Below are 19,647 nucleotides of genomic sequence, written 5' to 3'. Positions count from 1 at the left end.
TTTTGGTATAGATATCATGGTGGCCTCGACGGCCCAATCAGGACTTCTGTACTAGTTGTCTATTTATTTATATGATCTCCTGGGAGTAGCTGTTTCTTTTATAGATCAGTTGACAGGGGCCTTGCCGGCCGATGACTTAGTTTTAAGCCGAGATATACTTGTTTGATTTCTTGATTGCGTGTGGCTGCCATGCGCTAGTAGCAAATGGATCAGCAGGGTCGGCTCGGACCTGAGTTTTGGCATTAGGAGCCAGTTGCGTCCCTCGAGTTTGGGGCGTGACAAAGAGAGAAGTTACTATGTGTATTATTTGGCGTTGCAATGAGTTTTTATATTGAAAATGTACTCCCTTCGTCCTATTTTATATGTCATTCTTTTCTATAAATAGTTGGACCATAATACTTGTTATTTTATAAAATCTATGCATAAATTACCATATTTTGCTTATTATACCCTTGAAAGAATAGTTAATTAATCTTGTCATTTATTAATAAATTGACTTAAGCAAACATTAAATAAGGGTAGAAGGGTAAAGTTACATCATTTCTTAATGCAAGTGCAAAGTAAAAATGTGACATATAAAATGAGACGGAGAGAGTAATAGTTTAGAGGATAGGAACAACATCCCATAATTTAAGTATCAAATAACCTATACATAAATTGTTTCGAAATGTTTATAGATATCAACTCTTATATAATTTTACCAAATAGGTAAATTATAGTTCATAAATGAGATATCGAAATATTCTAAGCCGTCAATTAATAAATTGCATATGCTCGTGTTCCTTTTATAAGTAAGTGTTTGGACATATGATTTCATATCGAAATATGAAATCATGATATCTTCGTCCTTGAGCTATTGAGTATGAGTTTCTTACTTAAACTATCACACAATAGTAAGTGAACACAACTAGACGTTGACTAGAGCAAATGTTTGTCTAAAAATGCTCTAGGTATGTTTGTTCATAAAATCTTCATCCACTTGACATATATAATAACTTTTTTTGCCAAAACATTAATTTTAAATTTTTTAAAATATATTTTTAGTTTACTTCTTGAAAACTCTAAATTCTACCCTTTCAAATCGAGATATCGATATCACGATAGATGAGAGACAATAGCTATGAATGTGGGGAAGTAGATGGTCCGAAACATTAATTTTAATTTTTTAAAATATATTTTTAGGTTACTTCTTGGAAACTCTAAATTCTACCCTTTCAAGTCGAGATATCGATATCACGATAGAAACGAGACAATAACTAAGAATGTGGAGAAGTAGATGGTGAATGTCATGGTTGAAATAAATTAATTTATACAATAATAAATTTTAATCTTTAACCTTAACTTTTAACCTAATATTAATTTACCACAGTGAAATTGTTTTTCAATTTGGACGGTCATACACCATAATCTTTAAACAAAAGAAAGAGTGTACACACATCATAGTTGTGATTTTACAAACTATTAAATGCACATGATTTTACAAAAAATTACTAATTCAATATTCAACCCGTAGTAGTCACTAGCTACCCTCTAATAAAATCCTCACCTAATACGACAATCTATTCATGTCAAATATAAATTTATAAATAAAATTTTTAAAAATCTAAAATCATGATTGTTTGAATAGGAAATTTTATACAAATTTCATAAATAAAAAAACTATTTAAAATCAAAACTTGAAATCATGCTTCCAAGTTCTATGTCCAAACTCCAAACACCAAACACCTACCATTTTTTATTTTTTCGAAAAAGTAATAGTACCAACTACCAAAAACCAATTGAAAAATAAAGGGAGTAGAAATGTAAGGATATGACACAGGTGTAGAAAGAGCATCAATTGGCCTCACACTGCGGCGTTTTCTACAACAGAAAACACCGACATAGGATGCTCCGTCGTTTTGTCCCCATCCGATTCCCCTCGAGATTTCCACTCTTAACGCACCAACAGTCCACTATTTTGCTGATGACCATTATCCTATCTTCTTCTTATCCAAACAACCAAATCATCCTTCCTTCTTTCTCGCATTTAATCCTTTACTCAAGTATCTTCACACAACAATAAATTCCTCACCACCATAGATTACCTTTCATCTCCTTTTCTATTTTATCCATATCAAAATATTCATCTTCTTTCACCTTTCTGGGTAATCGATTTATCGCTTGTATTTTATTTTTTTTTGGTTAATTTGATATAGATGTAGGATGGTGTTAGTTGAGGAATTTTTGGAGATTCTTGAAAGACCCACCATAGGTGCAGTATTTGTAGAGATTATGGTGTTTCTTGGTCCTGTTTGGATTGCTTTTCTTGTGGGTATTACGGTGGGATGGATTTGGAAACCTAAATGGGCTGCATGGAAGAATTGTAAATTTGATTTTTCAGTACCTTCTTCCCCCTCTGCTTCGGTTCCTTCTACCTCCAAACCCCTGGGTTTTCAGTCCTCCGAGGCTCCTACCCCTAGTTTTGCTTCTTATGCGGATGCTGGCTCAGAGATTGAACAATTTGACAGTGGGTAAGCTCTATTCATTATTTCAAATATAAAAGTTTATGCTTTGTTATACTTTGTTTGGGTGGTTGTTACATATTGTTGCTTAATGTATTGTATTGTCTTGATGAATACAATGTTTGGATAGATTGTATCGGTTCTTGTTAAATAGTGTCACACATGAGCAATATGATGGACAAATCTACAATAGGATTATTAGATAACAAGCAAAGATAATATGAGAAGAAAAAGATAGGTAATGAGGCGATAACACCAAATCGGTTGTTACATACTTTTTGTTGTTATGGAACATGGATTTAACAATACGATATAGTAAAATTTAAGTAACAATCGAAACAAACATTGCATTCAAACCAGCAATACAATACAATGCTGACTCTGGTTGTTCAAGTTCGAGAATTTTTCAATAATTTTGGTTTCATCTTGATTGGATGGGGTCACTACTCACTACTCACACTGTTTTCCCTTTTTCTGTCTTAGTCCATCGAGGCTGAATACTTTACCAATATCAGATGAAGATTTGGATCATTTGTGGCATCTTGTTGAGAGGAAAGATGGAGGCCCTACGTGGAAACACATGATGGATCATTCCACCCCTAATATGAGCTATCAAGCGTGGCAGCGTCATCCGGAGGTAGTAAAGCCTATAGTCTAATGTATTGCTATATCTTTTCCCCTTTGCCTGGCTTGCTTATTGATTTTTCCTTGTTGTTTTTCTAGACTGGTCCCCCTCAATATTGCAGCCGAACTGTGTATGAGGACGCAACACCTGAATTATTGAGGGATTTCTTTTGGGATGATGAGTTTCGAGTGAAGTGGGATGACATGCTTGTACATGCTGAAACGATAGAAGAGTGCCCCACAACAGGAATGATGGTAGTACACTGGGTTCGAAAAGTAAGAATATGCAATGTACTCTTTTGTAAACTCGGTATTTTGTTTAGCTAATAAGTAGTTAATTCATTTGGATACTTGTTGTGCAGTTCCCGTTTTTCTGCAGCGACAGAGAATATATATTTGCTCGTCGAATATGGGAGTCAGGAAGGTCATATTATTGTGTAACAAAGGTACAGAACTTCAAGTAGTTTCCCTTCTTTTGTTCTTATTTTGTATAATATTGTATTCAAATGAGCTTAAACGGAGCAACATGGTTTCATATAGCCGATCCTTTTTTCTTTTGATTTAGATGTTTTTCTCGTTCTGACTCTTCATTTCTTCAAGTATTCAGCCGATAAGGTGGCAAATTACTATGTTTAAGTTGGTCTCATGTTATGCTTACACACTGCCTATTTGTCTGATTGATGACGTGCTGTTTGCTTGAGTTCTTCCATAAATGAATCGGTCTAGGGCCTGTGAAATGGATGAATATGTTAGTAGAATTGTTGGCTGATATCATTAGGTGCAGAGTCCATGATGCAACTTTGAGTCATTCAAAGACCTTGGAGTTGTTTAGTGGATGGCATCTCTTGTGGAAATTCCTATTTGATCTAGGCAGCACAATTGTCAGGTTATCTAGTTGTGAGATCATACCTATTGTGGCACCGACGCTTAAGCTGGTCCTAGATACAGTAACAAGGAGCCACAAGACAATGATTCTTTTTGAAACATAATATTAAAAAAATAGTTCTGTGAAGAGTGTAGTTGATGTCAGTTTACTTGCTTGGGATTCTCTAACTTCCACAAAATCCTTCTTTGGACTTCAATTAGAGAAATGGAGGATGGGCAGAGCTTGAGAGGCCTGAAACATCAAAAGTATTCTCCTTCTATGCCACAGTTAACGGACCACCTGAAAACATTTAACCATCCCCTTCACCCCACCCAACGCCACAAATTAATGGAAAGAAACCAATGAATTGCTACACCCTTGTTTATTAATCCTCTTCCATTTGACTCTGAGCTGATTTTCCTATATTTGGAGGTCCCCTCTAATTATGATTTTCCTTGTGATTTGTTAATCAGGGAGTGCCATGTCCTACTATTCCCAGGAAGGACAAACCAAGACGTGTTGACCTGTACTATTCAAGTTGGTTCATTCAAGCTGGTATGACCTTACTTCCTTCTTTGAATTCCTTTTTCTTTTCCAGGTTGGGAAATTAACTTACCATGCTTTTGCTTTCCCAACTAGCTAGCATATCTATGAATTAGAATAGACATGTGCATTAGCTTGACTGGCATCATCCTGTTCAATTTCTTAACAATGCATGCACATTGACCTACTGGGAATGAATTTCCTGCAATTCCTTATCAACTTATCTGCAAGTGTCGCTCACAAGATTTAGACTTAAAAGTCTTGATCATCTGACTCTGAATTCCATCTGTACTGCATGAAACAGTGGAATCAAGGGAAGGAAATGGCCAGCTGACTGCATGTGAGGTGCTTCTCTTCCATCACGAAGATATGGGCATCCCATGGGAAATCGCAAAATTTGGGGTAAGGCAAGGTATGTGGGGGGCTGTAAGAAAGATTGAACGTGGACTTCGTTCCTACCAGAAATCAAGAGCATCTAACGCGAAGATCTCTCACTGTGCTTTGATGGCCCAAGTAAATACGAAAATTGATCCAGAATACTTGAAGTCAACGGATGGGAATGAGGAATCATCAGGGACTGACATAGAGATTTTACCTGCAAAACGTGAGGGCAGTATAAACATACCAAAGCTACTTATCATTGGCGGAGCTTTGGTTGTTGCTTGTACTCTTGACCAAGGAATCATACCCAAGACATTTTTGTTTAATGTAGCGAAAAGGTTTGGAAATATAGGGAAAAAAGCAAGTCCAAGGCCATGACGGATAATTTCATTAGTGCGATGATTTTGTTGTACATAACCTATTCCATCCCCCCCTTTTAGCGTAGTGTTAGTGATCGATAAAAGCAATGACTTTTAAGTGTAACACAAGCTGAGTATTATTGATCAATACAAGCGCGGCACAGATTATCATCTGCTTTACTCAGGCCTTTGATTCTTAATCACTAGACTGTCCACAAGAAGTTCTTACCATATGACTACTGTTCATGTGAGTCATATTGTAGAGAGCTTACTACCCCCCTTTATAGTCGCAAGCTTACTAGTCCGGCCTTTATAGTCGCATCTGTTGTCCTGGGAAAAGAGTTTGTTAAATTTGAATTTGGTTGGATTTCAACATGGATATCCACCGGAAAACAAAAAATGAGCCAAAAAGAATAGAAGTCCAAAGCTAAGGGATACAGACGAGAAAAGTAAAGAATTATCACATCGTAATTTCAACTCGAAGAAAGGGGTAAAATAGTGGAATTACATTAACGTGCACTAGACGAAACATACAGCATATTCCCTGCTTTTTCAATCTCTTTGTTTCTTCCTCTAGAAAAGATGGGAAACAGATTTAAAGAAAGAAATGTGGATGGAAGTTGTTCAAACAAGAAATAAAAGAATTTAATACAACTAAATTGTATCAACCTCCATGATGGCCGTGGGCTAATTAGTTACAGTCAGACAAGAATAAATAATTTCAATCTTTTAGACTTTATGTAAAAATCAATAGGGAAGAATTGTTTCGAAACAGTGGACCCCATCCAATTCCGGTGCAAACCTCAGCCTCCTCCTTTGCTGCTGTGGACGCGACGGCGATTTTGAAGATGACGGCGCCGCTGCCTCTCCGGCCTTGTTCAGTTCACCAGGTGAGGAAGTAGACGGCGGAGAAGCGGCGGTCTTGCGATCGGATACAAGAGGAGCCAGACCTTGTTGTTGTTTGTTGTCAGAAGAGGCCGGTGCCCAAGAACGGCTTACCTTTAGGCCAAAGATCTCAGCGGAGAGAGCATCAAAGGAACTGAAAATTGACATCATCATCTTTGTTGCTATTTTTTTCTTCTAATTGGGTAAACAAATAACAAGATGAAAATGTATTGGATTTGGTTTATGTAAGAAGCGTAAGCGATGTAAAAACTTGAGAATGAAGAAAAGAAGTTGGAGAAGTAGATGTATTTAATAAGGGAGGGGTTAAATTTTGGAATCCGTGTTGCCGAAGTAAAATTGGGGAACAAAAGTGGAAAGAGGAGAAAGCAAGTTGCCGTTAATTCCCTTTCCAAGTATAATTGGTAGTATTTGGTGGAATTAGTCTTTTGGAATTACCCATAAAAAGGGTTTATATTTTAAATATATTTTAAAAATAGCTTTTCATAAAATGGTTTTGAAAAATAATAATTTGTATTTGATTAATTTATTTGAAAAAAATATTTTTGATAAGCATATTGTGTTTGGCTAATCATTTAAAAAAAAAAGTATTTTTGATAGTCAAATTACGAAAAATGACAAGCAATGCACTTCTAATACTAAGATTATTTTATTTAAAAAAATATTTTAAATATTTATTATAAAATTATTTTTGTTAAATTAAAATGTACATATTCAAATTTTCAATGAATATTGTAAAAAGATAAATAAAAATAAAAATTAAATATTAATATAATATTAACATAATAATTTAAATATAATTAAAAATATCAAACAAAATAAATTTAAAAATCATTCCACAAATTAAATCACCACATATGAAAATTCACCATAAAAATAAATAAATATAAGAGACACATGGGTAAATATGTATAAATGGCAAGGATAATTTGATTTTGAAAAAAATAAATTTTGGTTTCTGCTTTTTATAAGAAGTAGATTTTTTTTAGCTTCTTCTCAAAAACAGAAAAACTGTTTATATTTCTAATTAAAAACAGTTTTACTAATTAGCCAAATACCTTAATTTCTTCCCCCAAAAAAAATATTTTATCTCAAAATAAGTGTTTTTAATTTTAAAAAAATCGCAATTTTGGGACTTAGAAGGACGGCAGGATTGGTTGAATTGAGTTTGAGCTATTTTCAGAAGTTTTGCATGCGAAATCAGGTCATAGTTATGCATACTTTAATCATATTATTTAATTAATTTAGCGTAGAATTAAAAATTACAGATCACCACGAAATTGGGATAACTCATGCAAAAATTTGTTATAAGTTACTTGGTTTGGAATAAATTGAGTTTAAATAAAATAAAATGCAGATCAAAATTTAACTTGTTCAATTTTTACTATGCTTTTAATTGCTTTATTTCTTCTTTTATAATTTTTTAGTATCTACTAAAATATTAACAGTATTTTTCTTTATTATCAAATAAAAAATTATCTTTTAAAAAATATTTTGATGAGATTGTTCTTAGATCAATTTAGGTTAAATATCAATTTAAATTTTAATAAATTAAATTAAAATAGACTAAATTAACAAATGAATAAATCAGTAATCAATTTAAATTTAATGAACTAATTTTTTCACCACTATTTTAAAATGGCCACTATCTTATGAACGCGTCACGACTCGCGAGTCTTCTATTTTTGGAACGACATGATATTTTTCCTTCCGGATTAAATGGGAAGCTGCCTAATTCCATTACGTGGAAGCTTTTTATTAGACACACAATTTAACTAGTTAAATTCTCTTATATAAGTCACAAATATAGTTTAGAATACTTGTATTGGACAAAATTCGTGGAATCAATTACTATATATTTATATTAAGATAAACGGTTTATATCACAAAATTTAAAGTTGGACACTTTTTAAAATTATATGTAAAAGCGGAATACTTAACACATATGAAAATTCACCATAAAAATAAATAAATATAAGAGACACATGGGTAAATATGTATAAATGGCAAGGATAATTTGATTTTGAAAAAAATAAATTTTGGTTTCTGCTTTTTATAAGAAGTAGATTTTTTTTAGCTTCTTCTCAAAAACAGAAAAACTGTTTATATTTCTAATTAAAAACAGTTTTACTAATTAGCCAAATACCTTAATTTCTTCCCCCAAAAAAAATATTTTATCTCAAAATAAGTGTTTTTAATTTTAAAAAAATCGCAATTTTGGGACTTAGAAGGACGGCAGGATTGGTTGAATTGAGTTTGAGCTATTTTCAGAAGTTTTGCATGCGAAATCAGGTCATAGTTATGCATACTTTAATCATATTATTTAATTAATTTAGCGTAGAATTAAAAATTACAGATCACCACGAAATTGGGATAACTCATGCAAAAATTTGTTATAAGTTACTTGGTTTGGAATAAATTGAGTTTAAATAAAATAAAATGCAGATCAAAATTTAACTTGTTCAATTTTTACTATGCTTTTAATTGCTTTATTTCTTCTTTTATAATTTTTTAGTATCTACTAAAATATTAACAGTATTTTTCTTTATTATCAAATAAAAAATTATCTTTTAAAAAATATTTTGATGAGATTGTTCTTAGATCAATTTAGGTTAAATATCAATTTAAATTTTAATAAATTAAATTAAAATAGACTAAATTAACAAATGAATAAATCAGTAATCAATTTAAATTTAATGAACTAATTTTTTCACCACTATTTTAAAATGGCCACTATCTTATGAACGCGTCACGACTCGCGAGTCTTCTATTTTTGGAACGACATGATATTTTTCCTTCCGGATTAAATGGGAAGCTGCCTAATTCCATTACGTGGAAGCTTTTTATTAGACACACAATTTAACTAGTTAAATTCTCTTATATAAGTCACAAATATAGTTTAGAATACTTGTATTGGACAAAATTCGTGGAATCAATTACTATATATTTATATTAAGATAAACGGTTTATATCACAAAATTTAAAGTTGGACACTTTTTAAAATTATATGTAAAAGCGGAATACTTAATGTATCGGACTATCATGAGAACAAGTGATAAGAGTAGTTGTTAATGGTTATTCCTAATAGGAAATTAGTTCGTATAATGGTGAAACGTGTCTTGCTTCCCGTGGTTTAAGCATACGCCTATTCGTGTCTTTTGCATCTATTACCCCATTTTGCAACAAGCCACTTGCTATAGTCCATTCATTGTCTCTCTCACTGTATATTTTTAGGATGTACATACCCAAAAAATAATCTAATAGGTTTGGGATCCAAATACCCAATCAATATTAGTGGACTTTCTTTGATAACAAAATCAAAGGATTGTTGACCTGGTCAATGAATTGAAGTCTCAAAGCTGTTCAATTTGCATATGGAATTATGGATTAAGCAGTCAACCAAACTTCAAATAGCTAGCAATTATAGACTTTGGCAAATTAAGGCGTGCTAGGTGCTTTGATTTGGCCTGTTTGTTAGAAAATACACGTAATGGTCCAAGTTGGGATTTTCCTCGACCCTCACAATTTAGTTGGCACACTCCACTAATTCAACCAAGTAGTTGGCTAGTTGCAATTAACCCACAAATTATGTTAGCTAAAAAACAGAAACTACCAATTGCAGTGCTTTAAAGGCCAACAACTAGTTGATCATCATCCTCTATAACCGGTATATATAAATTGTAAAATTTTCTAAATGACGTGATTTTTTTATACGAATTTGATTCAAAGCAGACAATATCACACCATGTAAGAATATCTTAAGGCTATTGTGGACCAACACTCATTTCTAGTCAATATTTGTCCAGCACTTTCGCTTAAATTCAATGTTGATTTTCCACATGATTGTATTATTGTAGTATGTCAATCTCTTGAATTTACATCAGAGTAACATGGCTACAATTTGATTTAGCGCTAATTGCTCAAAATTTAGCTGCCTACAATTTCAATCTTGTAGCTTTCACGAGGTTTTGTTTGAAAAATGCTTTTCAAAGTTTCAATTTTCGACAACAACTAATCGAAATTTTGCTTAAAACTTAATTTATCGTTGCTCCTAAGAAACTTACCCAACTAAATCTATTAAAAAAGAACTGACATGTTGTAACAAACTCAATTCCAGCAGAAGCACTCTTATATATATTAATCACTGAATATGAGTTATAATGTAGAATACGCACAACAAAGTAATAATACACTAACTAAGGAGAGATAAATCGAGAAAGACGTAACCAGAAAGGGATGAGATACAAGACCATAGAAAGGAGATGAGAGGATCAGAAAGCCAAAGCTTCACATAATAGTTTTTCATCCCCATTCTTCTAACTCCTAGTCCTTTTTAACAAAGTGTAAATGGGCCTGGATCCCAAATAAAATTGGACCTATTGCTTGCTTTCGGCCCAATAGCTCTTGTCAGCCCAATAACTACATGTGTGACCTTAATATCGATATTGGGTTGGAGTTGGTTCATAACAATACTCTCGTCCTCAATAAGAACCTTGTCCTCAAGGTTCGAGTAATAGTGGTGGAATTGAGTTTGTGTAAAGAGTTGTGATAGTGGTGCAAAGATGAAACCAAAGTCTGCCATAGTCTTGATGCAGCCTTGTAGACATGCTAAATAAGCAGATACAGCATGCTCAACTATTTTCTTTCGTGAACAGACATCACCTCCTATTGCTTGCTTTAGGCCCAATAGCTCTTGTCAGCCCAATAACTACATGTGTGACCTTAATATCGATATTGGGTTGGAGTTGGTTCATAACAATACTCTCGTCCTCAATAAGAACCTTGTCCTCAAGGTTCGAGTAATAGTGGTGGAATTGAGTTTGTGTAAAGAGTTGTGATAGTGGTGCAAAGATGAAACCAAAGTCTGCCATAGTCTTGATGCAGCCTTGTAGACATGCTAAATAAGCAGATACAGCATGCTCAACTATTTTCTTTCGTGAACAGACATCACCTCCTATTGCTGCATACCTTACCTTACTCTTTGGAGCTTGGATGCTTTAGGCCCAATAGCTCTTGTCAGCCCAATAACTACATGTGTGACCTTGATATCGATATTGGGTTGGACTTGGTTCATAACACATGTGCTTGTTAAATATAATAAATATATGTATTCCTAACGTAACATACGGTAAAGATATGACACCCGGGCCTAACTCAACTCCAAAAGTTAGCTCATGACAGGAGGATTGCCCAAGTTCATATAAGGAGACCACCAGTTCATTCCCAAACCAATGTGGAACTTTTATCCACTCTAACGCCTAGTCTGACAGACTGGAGTGTGGACCGGGAGCCCAAACAGGGATGGACCTGGCTCTGATACCATGTTAAATTAATTCTTGTGCCTAACTCACACCCCGAAAGCTAGCTCATGAGGGAGATTGTCCAAGTTCATACAAGGAGACCACCAGTCCATTTCCCAACCAATGTGGGACTTTTACCCACTTTAACACTCCCCTCATGCCCATGCCCGATCGGAGCGTGGATCGAGAGTTCAAACGGGGATGGATCTGGCTCTGATACCATGTAAAGATATGAGACATGAGTCTAACTCAACCCCAAAAGCTAGCTCATGAGGGGATGATTGTCTAAGTTCATATAAGGAGACCACCAGTTCATTTCCCAATCAATGTGAGACTTTTTCCCACTCTAACACATACGCTACTCTCTTCGTTCCATATTGATTGATCATTTTTCTTTTTACCCGCATATTAGTAAGGTGATAAATTAATATGAGACAACTATTTTGAGTAAAATGATCAACTAATATATAACTATGGAAGTACTAAACAATGAAGTTGCAATAAATAGGGCGCCATGAATGGTCCAGGCATCATCTTGAGTTGTACTAGGCATTATCTTAAAAAACTATTTTAACAATACAAAATATTTTTCAAAATTAAATAAAATACGTGAATCAACAAATTAATTAACATCCGTTAGTTATTCTTGGCCTAGGAGAAGCTCATCACATTATCTTGCCACATGGAACATACTTTCAAGAAAGAGCTAGCACATCCTTTCATTTACTGTACCACTTCTCCAAGAAAAAATTTAGCTTCTTTAACACATCTTTGAAGACTAATTTAAAAGGCACACTTTTAAAAACAATTCTTTGAAATAAGCAGTAATTTACTTATATATTCATCTTACAAATAGTTTCTAAAATCATCAGTTGTGGAACTTGTTAATTGTATTTGATATGAATCACCGAAAAGATTTTTAAAAAGAGACATGAAACAAAAAAGAGAAATCACGAATTGAAGGTTTTTCAGTTAAGCAAATTATATATAATCAATAATATCATGACAATTGACAATTGACAAGAATAAAGAATTTCAATCTTTTTGGTGTTTATGTAAAAAAAATCAATACGGAGGAATTGTTTCAAAACAGTAGACCCCATCCAATTCCGGTGCAAACTTTGGCCTCCGTGGGCGCGACGGAGATTTTGAAGATGATGACGGCGGCGCCGCCTCTTCTGTCTTGTTCAGTTTACCGGTTGCGGAAGTAGACGGTGGAGAAACGGCGATCTTGCGATCGGATACAAGAGGGCCCACACCTTGTTGTTGTTTGTTGTCAGAAGTGGGCGGTGCCCAAGAGTGGTTCACTTTTTGGCCCAAAATTTCAGCGGAGAGAGCATCAAAAGAACTGAAAATTGACATCATCGTGTTGGTGTTTTCTTTTGGATCTAACTTGCAAATTAACAAATAATTTGAAACCAAGCATTGATTTGTCAATTGGTTTATATGCAATAATAATCCTTGATTAGGAAAAACCAAAACTACAAAAGTAGGAATATACCTGGGGAGTTGGGAAAGGAAACAATTGGGAATTCCTTTCCCAATTAGGATCGGTAAGATGTGGAAGTGGAGATGGGAGAAACGAATTTTCCTATAATTCACAATCTCCTATTAACGCGTATAGTTTGGATTTTTATTTTATTTTTTAGTGAAAAGTTATAATTCAAAAATTTTAATATGTTATAAATATAGTGAATGTCTGCCGTGCATTTTCTTCATTGTAAAATCACAATTATAAGCGTTCTCTTTTCTCTCTACTTTCTTCTCATGATTTCATAATATGTTATCAACATAAATTGCTCATTGTCCATTAAAAGTTAATGGTAGGTGTTTTTTTATTTTTATGGATTGGTCTCATCGTAGTTTTTTTGGATGCAAGATGTATATATGTAAAGTTTATATAATATATGTATTCTAAACTGAATTTACGTGGCTGGTCTGAAACAAATTTTATGTATAACCTGTGGTGCTGCCTCTCGTTGATTACTTGTAGCAACGTAGTGTTACAAATCTCGAATGACCACGCTGCCCGATTTTCTTTTTCGAGAATATTGCTAATCGGATGTTAATAGACCTAATGATTTAAAATTTATACTACTACTAATTTTAGTATACAACTTCTCTGCGTGCACAACAACGGGGCCACCATATTCTTACTTGCATTAGTATTATTGCTGCTATTTAATTTGAACTCTGATGTAATTGATTTATCTTTTTGTACGTATGATTTTGCAAATTGTTGTTTACAAAATTATTACCACCATAAATGATTATATTGCTTAAGTCTCGAAGGTGAGCACTATGCACTTTTGCTTATTATATTATTGGTTAAGGGTAAGATGATGGATTCAAGTTTCATTGCACTAAAAGGATAAGACGATGGATTTATGTCCAATTGCACTAAGAGGTCAAGACGATTGGATTCAGTCAAATCACACCAAGAGGGTAAGACATCATGTTATTGTATTGGTGCACCGTGATTAAAGATGTTGGATTTAAGTCCCATCAATTTATTTATGGCATAACATCCCTTTACATGGATAAGATGTTGAGTTTGAGTCGCAATGCACCATATTGATGATATAATGATGACCAAGGCCAAATAATGTGTTTTTTATGAAGATTAGTCATGAAACCTATTCTATTGAAATCGCTCAATTCCCTAAAGTGAATGTAGCTGCAGTGCATAATACGTCTGAAAAAACACAAGTGATTGAATAATGCACATGAATGTGGAATGAGGTACTAAGTTATCATAATTTGATATACTCTGATTGTATTCCAGTCAAGATGAATGGAAACTTTTGATAAATGCTAAAAATATAGATGCATTCGTTGAAGTGATGAGGTGTATACCAACCATGCTAGTTGTGAAAAAGGTCGCGACCCTTGTTATGGATGTGGTATAACCAAGAATGTCTCTAAGCAGACATGTGTTATAGAAAAATTCCTTACTTTATCTTTTGGTTTGTATTGAACAAGAATTAGTGCAATTGAGGCACATTCTATAGTAAATCAAAAGTTTACTGATTCCAATACTTTAATCGCCTGAAACATTTTGAGTCTATAATGATGAGACGAATTATAGAAAATTCAAATAGACATCCATTAAAGAACCTAATGATTCTTTTAAATGGTGAATTTTTTTGTACTCCTTGTTAGCAGGGTAAGTTAATTGTGAGACCATCACAAACAAAAGTTGAGATTGAGTCCCATGCGTTCTAATAGCGTATACATAAGGATATTTGTGGACATATTCAGTTATTCACCCACCTAGTGGGTACTTTAGATACTTAATAGTCTTAATATATGTTTTTGAAATACTTGTTTATAATCCTCATATAGATCACAAGCAAGAATTTTTCATATTGTTATGCAAGTTGATAACTCGAATTAAACTCTTGAATTTTCAAAAGGCAATAAATTATTTGCTTAAAGAAATTGAAGTGAGGAACTTGCAAAATTCTTTGATCCTGAAGGATGATTCATAAAAGAAGATAGTTCGAAACACATTTCGTCAAGCCTTTTCTACACACATGTGCTCCAAAAGAATGGTGATATCAACGTGCAACAAATTCGTTCGAGTGACAATGTGGCTGATTTTTTCATCAAGTCTCTAACAACTACAACTTTCAAGAAGATGGTGCACAAGCTTGGAAGGCGAAGATTCAAGTCTCTAGATTGATGTTCTCATTAGGGGGAGTTAATACCCGTTGTACTCTTTTTCCTTACGAGGTTTTATCCCACTGGATTTTCCTTGTAAGGTTTTTAATCAGGCAGCCTAGATGCGTATTATTAGATACGTGTACTATTTTCCTTCACTAGAGCTTTTTGTATTTTTTTTAAAGTGTTTTTTAGTAGGATTTTTAACGAGGCACATCATCTACAAATTAGATATTAAGGAGGAATGTGTTATAAATATAGTGAATGTCTATCCGTTATAGAAAATTTAGGAACCTCAACTTTGAGACCAAGTCAATTTTCCCTTTTAAATAGATGAATTTTGTATAATTATCCCTCCGGAGAAATTATAAGTCTTCTCCCTAACTTCCCCCTTCTCCCTACTTTCTTCTCATTATTATTTTATATATATATATATATATATATATATAAAACTAAAAAAAATGATCAAATTAAATTGATACGGAAGGAATATAATTTCAGTTAATATTAAAAAAATATTAAAAAGAAATACACATTGGACATAACATTGAACATGTCATGTTTCGTCTTATTTGTGCATGATGCGTGTCCTTTTACCCCTTTTTTCGGAAGCCAGTGTTATGCGGATAAGCTTGTGGAAGGATTATTTTCGCTGCAATTTTTCTCTATCAATAATTCAATATACTCATATTCTTAATTCGAGTGTATTATAGCCATACATATTATAACATGTATACTCATATGCTTAATTCGTGTAAATTATAGCCATACATATTATAAAACATGTATGCTCATCGTTCTTGTAGATATAGTTATTGTAGATATTAAAATTTTGTGGATCTTGTTAGACGTGTTTAATTTTAGTTAAGATTTTACAAAATATATTCAACTCCAATTAGAGTTTTTATAGGCTACTCAACCTTAAACCATGATTTATGCTTATATAAAAATGTCTATATGAAAAGTATTATATTTTTTTGAAAAGGTATGTCGAATATCCCATATGCACTTGAGTATTAATAAAGATCAATATTTCGAATATTCCATAACTCTTGAATATTCACAAAACGATCATGAAAACACCAAAATTTAAATTTTTTTATAAGCTACAAGTTCAAGAATTACGATCATGAAAACACCAAAATTTAGATTTTTTTATAAGCTACAAGTTCAAGAATCACACACTCAATCATTCAAATTCAAGAACAACTCAAGATCAAGACAATCAGGTTCAAGAACAAGTTCAAACTCTCTTGATTCAAATACAAATCAAGATAAAGATCTAGTTCAAACTCACCAAGATTCAAGATCAAGCTCGAAGACCCTTGGATCCAAAGTACAAGTCAAGTAAAAAGTTCATAAAAATTCAAGATCAAGCTTACAAACCTTGAAAAGATGAATTAGAGGATTCATAGAGATTGTAATATAATTGTTGTGATATTTTTCGATTTTGATTATTATTTTCTTGACACGAATTTTAGTTGATATCCCACTGAGTTGCTAGAATTTGTAGACAATAAATTTTGTGTTTAGAAACAATAATCAAGATAAAAAAAAAAATATCGCAACAATAATATTTAATTGATTTCAAATATGTGTATTACAATTTCTAGGAATATTCTGATTCGTCGGGCTCTTAAACTTGATCTTGATGAACTTATTCTTGACTTGTACTTTGGATTTAAGATCTTCGATCTTAAATTTGAATCTTGATGAACTTAAACTTTATCTTGATTTTTACTTGAATTTTATGATCTTGATCTTGAGTTATTCAAACTTTAAACTTGAATATTTGAATGCTTGAATTCTTGAACTTTAGCCATTATGAATCCCTGAAATTTAAATATCTACCGTTCTCTCCAGGTAAAAAGAGTAAAAAGAACGATAATATAGTAAGAGTACTCGTTCTGTCCTGAGATTTATATTCTATTGTTGTTAAACAAAACAAAATGAAATTGATGGAGTACAATTTATCACCTAACAATATACTAGACAATGAAGTTGCAAGAAACTGGCACATGAATATTACCAGTCATAATAAACTTTCTGGAATAAAAATTCAGTTGCAAAAATAAATTTGATCGCCGATCGCCGAAAAGAATAAATCAGAGATATAAAACAAAACGAGAAATTACGAATTGAAGTTTTACCAATAAGCAAAACAAAAGAGTGAATATGATCCGAATCCAAAAAATTGTATATATCATAATCAGTTTTCGATCTCGTAATTTTAGTAAAAGCAGAAATCAATAGGTAATGATAGTTTCGAAACAGTGAACACCGTCGAATTCCAGAGCGAATCTCTGCCTCTTCTGCTGATTTTGGGGCGAAGATGATGCCTCTCCGGCCTTGTTCAGAGAAGAAGTAGACGGCGGAGAAGCAACGGCTTGGCTATTTGTTACAAGAGTTCCAACACCTTGTTGTGTCGTGTCATGAGTAGTGAGTGCTTTAGAAAAACTCAACTTCTGCCCACAAACCTCAGCAGAAAGAGCATCAAAGGGACTGAAAATTGACATCATTATCGTTGCCGTCGGTGTATTGTTGCTTCTAGCTTGCAATTTGCTAACAAATAACAGGCAAAGAAAATAGTAGTATTTATTTGTTGATTAATTTAGGTAAGAAATAACTTGAGTAGGAAGAAAAGAAACTGCAGAAGTAAAGAGTATTATATAGTGGAAGTGGAGTAAAACTGGAAACTTCTGTAAAGTGGAAATAGAGAGAAATGAAATTTCTAAAATTATTCTCCCATTCGTTGAATTTTAGACTTTTTGAAAGATTGGTGGGTCGGCTAATTAACTTTGAAAACTAACAATTTTATCAACGCGTGTTATTTTGGGTCATATATTTTGCGAGCGACATGATGTATATCTTCTCAATTTAATTGAACACTAACTAATTCTAATTATTTATTGATTTCTCTATCTTTAATTTTTTATATTTTAATTTATCAATAGTTAAATTTATTAATTTTTAAATTATAAAATATAAAACGGAGTCTTATTGTAGTTGGCAAAACAATTTGTGATTATATTATTTAAAATATGAAAAACATTTATATCCAAGAGAGTGATAGAACTTTTTAAAGCATGGTAGTTGATATTGTCCAGCCATAGTGTTATGCGGATAAGCCAACTCAATATTGGTGGGTCTTTCTTCCATTAAAAATCGAAAGACTGCTGAAATTGGAGCACCGAATTAAGTTTGAAAGCTGTTCTACTTGTATATGCATTATATTAGCGTGTCCTCCCTATATTTTTTATTTTTTTATAACAGCCTTCAAACTGAAACAACCATGACTAAAAAGGAGGTCTTCAATTTTTCAATTGATTGAAGCAAGCTTCTGGTCTAAACTATATTCAAATTTAAAAAAAAATTGTAACATGATATTTTTATTTGATTTTTTGAGAATATTATGGATCAATATACATATATCAAAGTTTAGTAAGAACAAAATTTAATTTTATACGTATGCAGATGATGACATCAAGATATTCTATGTGTGTATCAACAAGCCTATATGAACAAGGAGTTTTACTCTGACGTAAAACAGAGCTATGAAAGAAAAAAGAGAAATTACAAACTGATATCAAAATCCATAAATTGTACGTATATATCAATCACCAAAATTTACATCATACATGAGTCATGACAATGATCATGGTAGACAAGAATAAATGAAATTTCAATCTCGTAATTTTAGTAAAAACAAAAATCAATAGGGAATTATAGTTTCAAAACAGTGGACGCCGTCGAATTCCAGCGCGAACCTCTGCCTCTTCTGCTGCTGCTGGGGCGGCGATGCCTCTCCGGTCTTCTTCAGAATACCGGTTGAAGAAGTAGCCGGCGGAGAAGCGGCGGTTTTTTGATCTGATACAAGAGTTCCAACCCCTTGTTGTTTTGTGTCAGTACTAGATGGCTTAGAAAAACTCAATTTCTGCCCAAAAAGTTCAGCAGAGAGGGCATCAAAGGAACTGAAAATTGACATCATCATCGTTGGCGATTCACTTGCAAATTACTAACAAATAACAAGAAAATAAAGAGAGTATTGATTTGTTGATGTAAGCAGTGAGTTTATGTTAAATTAAAACTTGAGTACGAAGAAAAGAAGTAGCAGAAGCAGGAGTATATATAGGGGAAGCGTATTAAAGAAAGATCTGGAAAGTAAAAGTAGTTGAAACGAAATTTCCAATACTGTTTCTCTAATTCGTTGAATTGGGTCAGCGAACGAACTTGGAAAACTAACGCGTGTCAATTGGGTCTACTTTTCATTTTTTCAAACGACGTAATGTATATCTTCTGGATTTAACTGGAAATTACCTAATCCCAATAACAAACACTTCTTCTGTCCCAATTTATGCGTCACTATCACAATTTTGAAAACTAATTTAAATTAATTTTACGTAATTTTGAAATATATAAATATTATTTAAAACTTGTATATTCAAATTCACATGATAATTTAAAAGTTTTTGAGTCTCAAAATTTAGGTGAAAAAGGGGACAGGGGGA

At 33.0% G+C, this 19,647-nt stretch overlaps 4 protein-coding genes and 1 long non-coding RNA gene across 5 annotated transcripts in view; 1 reads left to right on the top strand and 4 right to left on the bottom strand.

Moving 5' to 3' along the window:
- The first annotated feature begins 1,793 nt into the window (after positions 1 to 1,793).
- On the top strand, positions 1,794 to 5,506 carry LOC102587815 (uncharacterized). The gene is made up of 6 exons (XM_006347451.2): positions 1,794 to 2,510; positions 2,985 to 3,138; positions 3,225 to 3,401; positions 3,488 to 3,571; positions 4,464 to 4,545; positions 4,838 to 5,506. Exons 1-6 carry the CDS (start codon positions 2,203 to 2,205, stop codon positions 5,290 to 5,292), a joined length of 1,260 nt encoding a protein of 419 aa, XP_006347513.1. The 5' UTR covers positions 1,794 to 2,202; the 3' UTR covers positions 5,293 to 5,506.
- A 213-nt stretch (positions 5,507 to 5,719) lies between these two features.
- Positions 5,720 to 6,456, bottom strand: LOC102585815 (uncharacterized). Its single transcript, XM_015308843.1, has one exon. The coding sequence runs from the start codon at positions 6,330 to 6,332 to the stop codon at positions 6,021 to 6,023; it is 312 nt and encodes a 103-aa protein (XP_015164329.1). The 5' UTR covers positions 6,333 to 6,456; the 3' UTR covers positions 5,720 to 6,020.
- Positions 6,457 to 12,433: 5,977 nt separating this feature from the next.
- LOC102584833 (uncharacterized) lies at positions 12,434 to 12,971 on the bottom strand. Its single transcript, XM_006347441.2, has one exon. It carries the CDS (start codon positions 12,839 to 12,841, stop codon positions 12,542 to 12,544), a length of 300 nt encoding a protein of 99 aa, XP_006347503.1. The 5' UTR covers positions 12,842 to 12,971; the 3' UTR covers positions 12,434 to 12,541.
- A 250-nt stretch (positions 12,972 to 13,221) lies between these two features.
- LOC107060687 (uncharacterized) overlaps positions 13,222 to 19,647 on the bottom strand; it is a 38,408-nt gene continuing 31,982 nt past the window's right edge. The window contains exon 3 of the long non-coding RNA XR_001473466.1: positions 13,222 to 13,237. This is a non-coding gene — a long non-coding RNA (uncharacterized lncRNA). The remainder of the gene's footprint in view (positions 13,238 to 19,647) is intronic.
- On the bottom strand, positions 18,721 to 19,247 carry LOC102585479 (uncharacterized). The gene has a single exon (XM_006347443.2). The coding sequence runs from the start codon at positions 19,128 to 19,130 to the stop codon at positions 18,852 to 18,854; it is 279 nt and encodes a 92-aa protein (XP_006347505.1). The 5' UTR covers positions 19,131 to 19,247; the 3' UTR covers positions 18,721 to 18,851.

This window comes from Solanum tuberosum, unplaced genomic scaffold (genome assembly GCF_000226075.1).
Source record: "Solanum tuberosum cultivar DM 1-3 516 R44 unplaced genomic scaffold, SolTub_3.0 scf00093, whole genome shotgun sequence".
In the NCBI taxonomy this organism is placed as follows: Eukaryota; Viridiplantae; Streptophyta; class Magnoliopsida; order Solanales; family Solanaceae; genus Solanum; species Solanum tuberosum.
This window is presented reverse-complemented; position numbering and strand designations above follow the sequence as displayed.

Bases quoted from the DNA above. Each gene is read 5' to 3' on its own strand.
- LOC102587815 (XM_006347451.2), top strand. From the start codon at position 2,203: ATGGTGTTAGTTGAGGAATTTTTGGAGATTCTTGAAAGACCCACCATA. The intron at 3,139-3,224 runs GTAGTAAAGCCT...TTGTTTTTCTAG, and splicing joins CGTGGCAGCGTCATCCGGAG to ACTGGTCCCCCTCAATATTG. The intron at 3,402-3,487 runs GTAAGAATATGC...CTTGTTGTGCAG, and splicing joins TAGTACACTGGGTTCGAAAA to TTCCCGTTTTTCTGCAGCGA.
- LOC102585815 (XM_015308843.1), bottom strand. From the start codon at position 6,332: ATGATGATGTCAATTTTCAGTTCCTTTGATGCTCTCTCCGCTGAGATC.
- LOC102584833 (XM_006347441.2), bottom strand. From the start codon at position 12,841: ATGATGTCAATTTTCAGTTCTTTTGATGCTCTCTCCGCTGAAATTTTG.
- LOC102585479 (XM_006347443.2), bottom strand. From the start codon at position 19,130: ATGATGATGTCAATTTTCAGTTCCTTTGATGCCCTCTCTGCTGAACTT.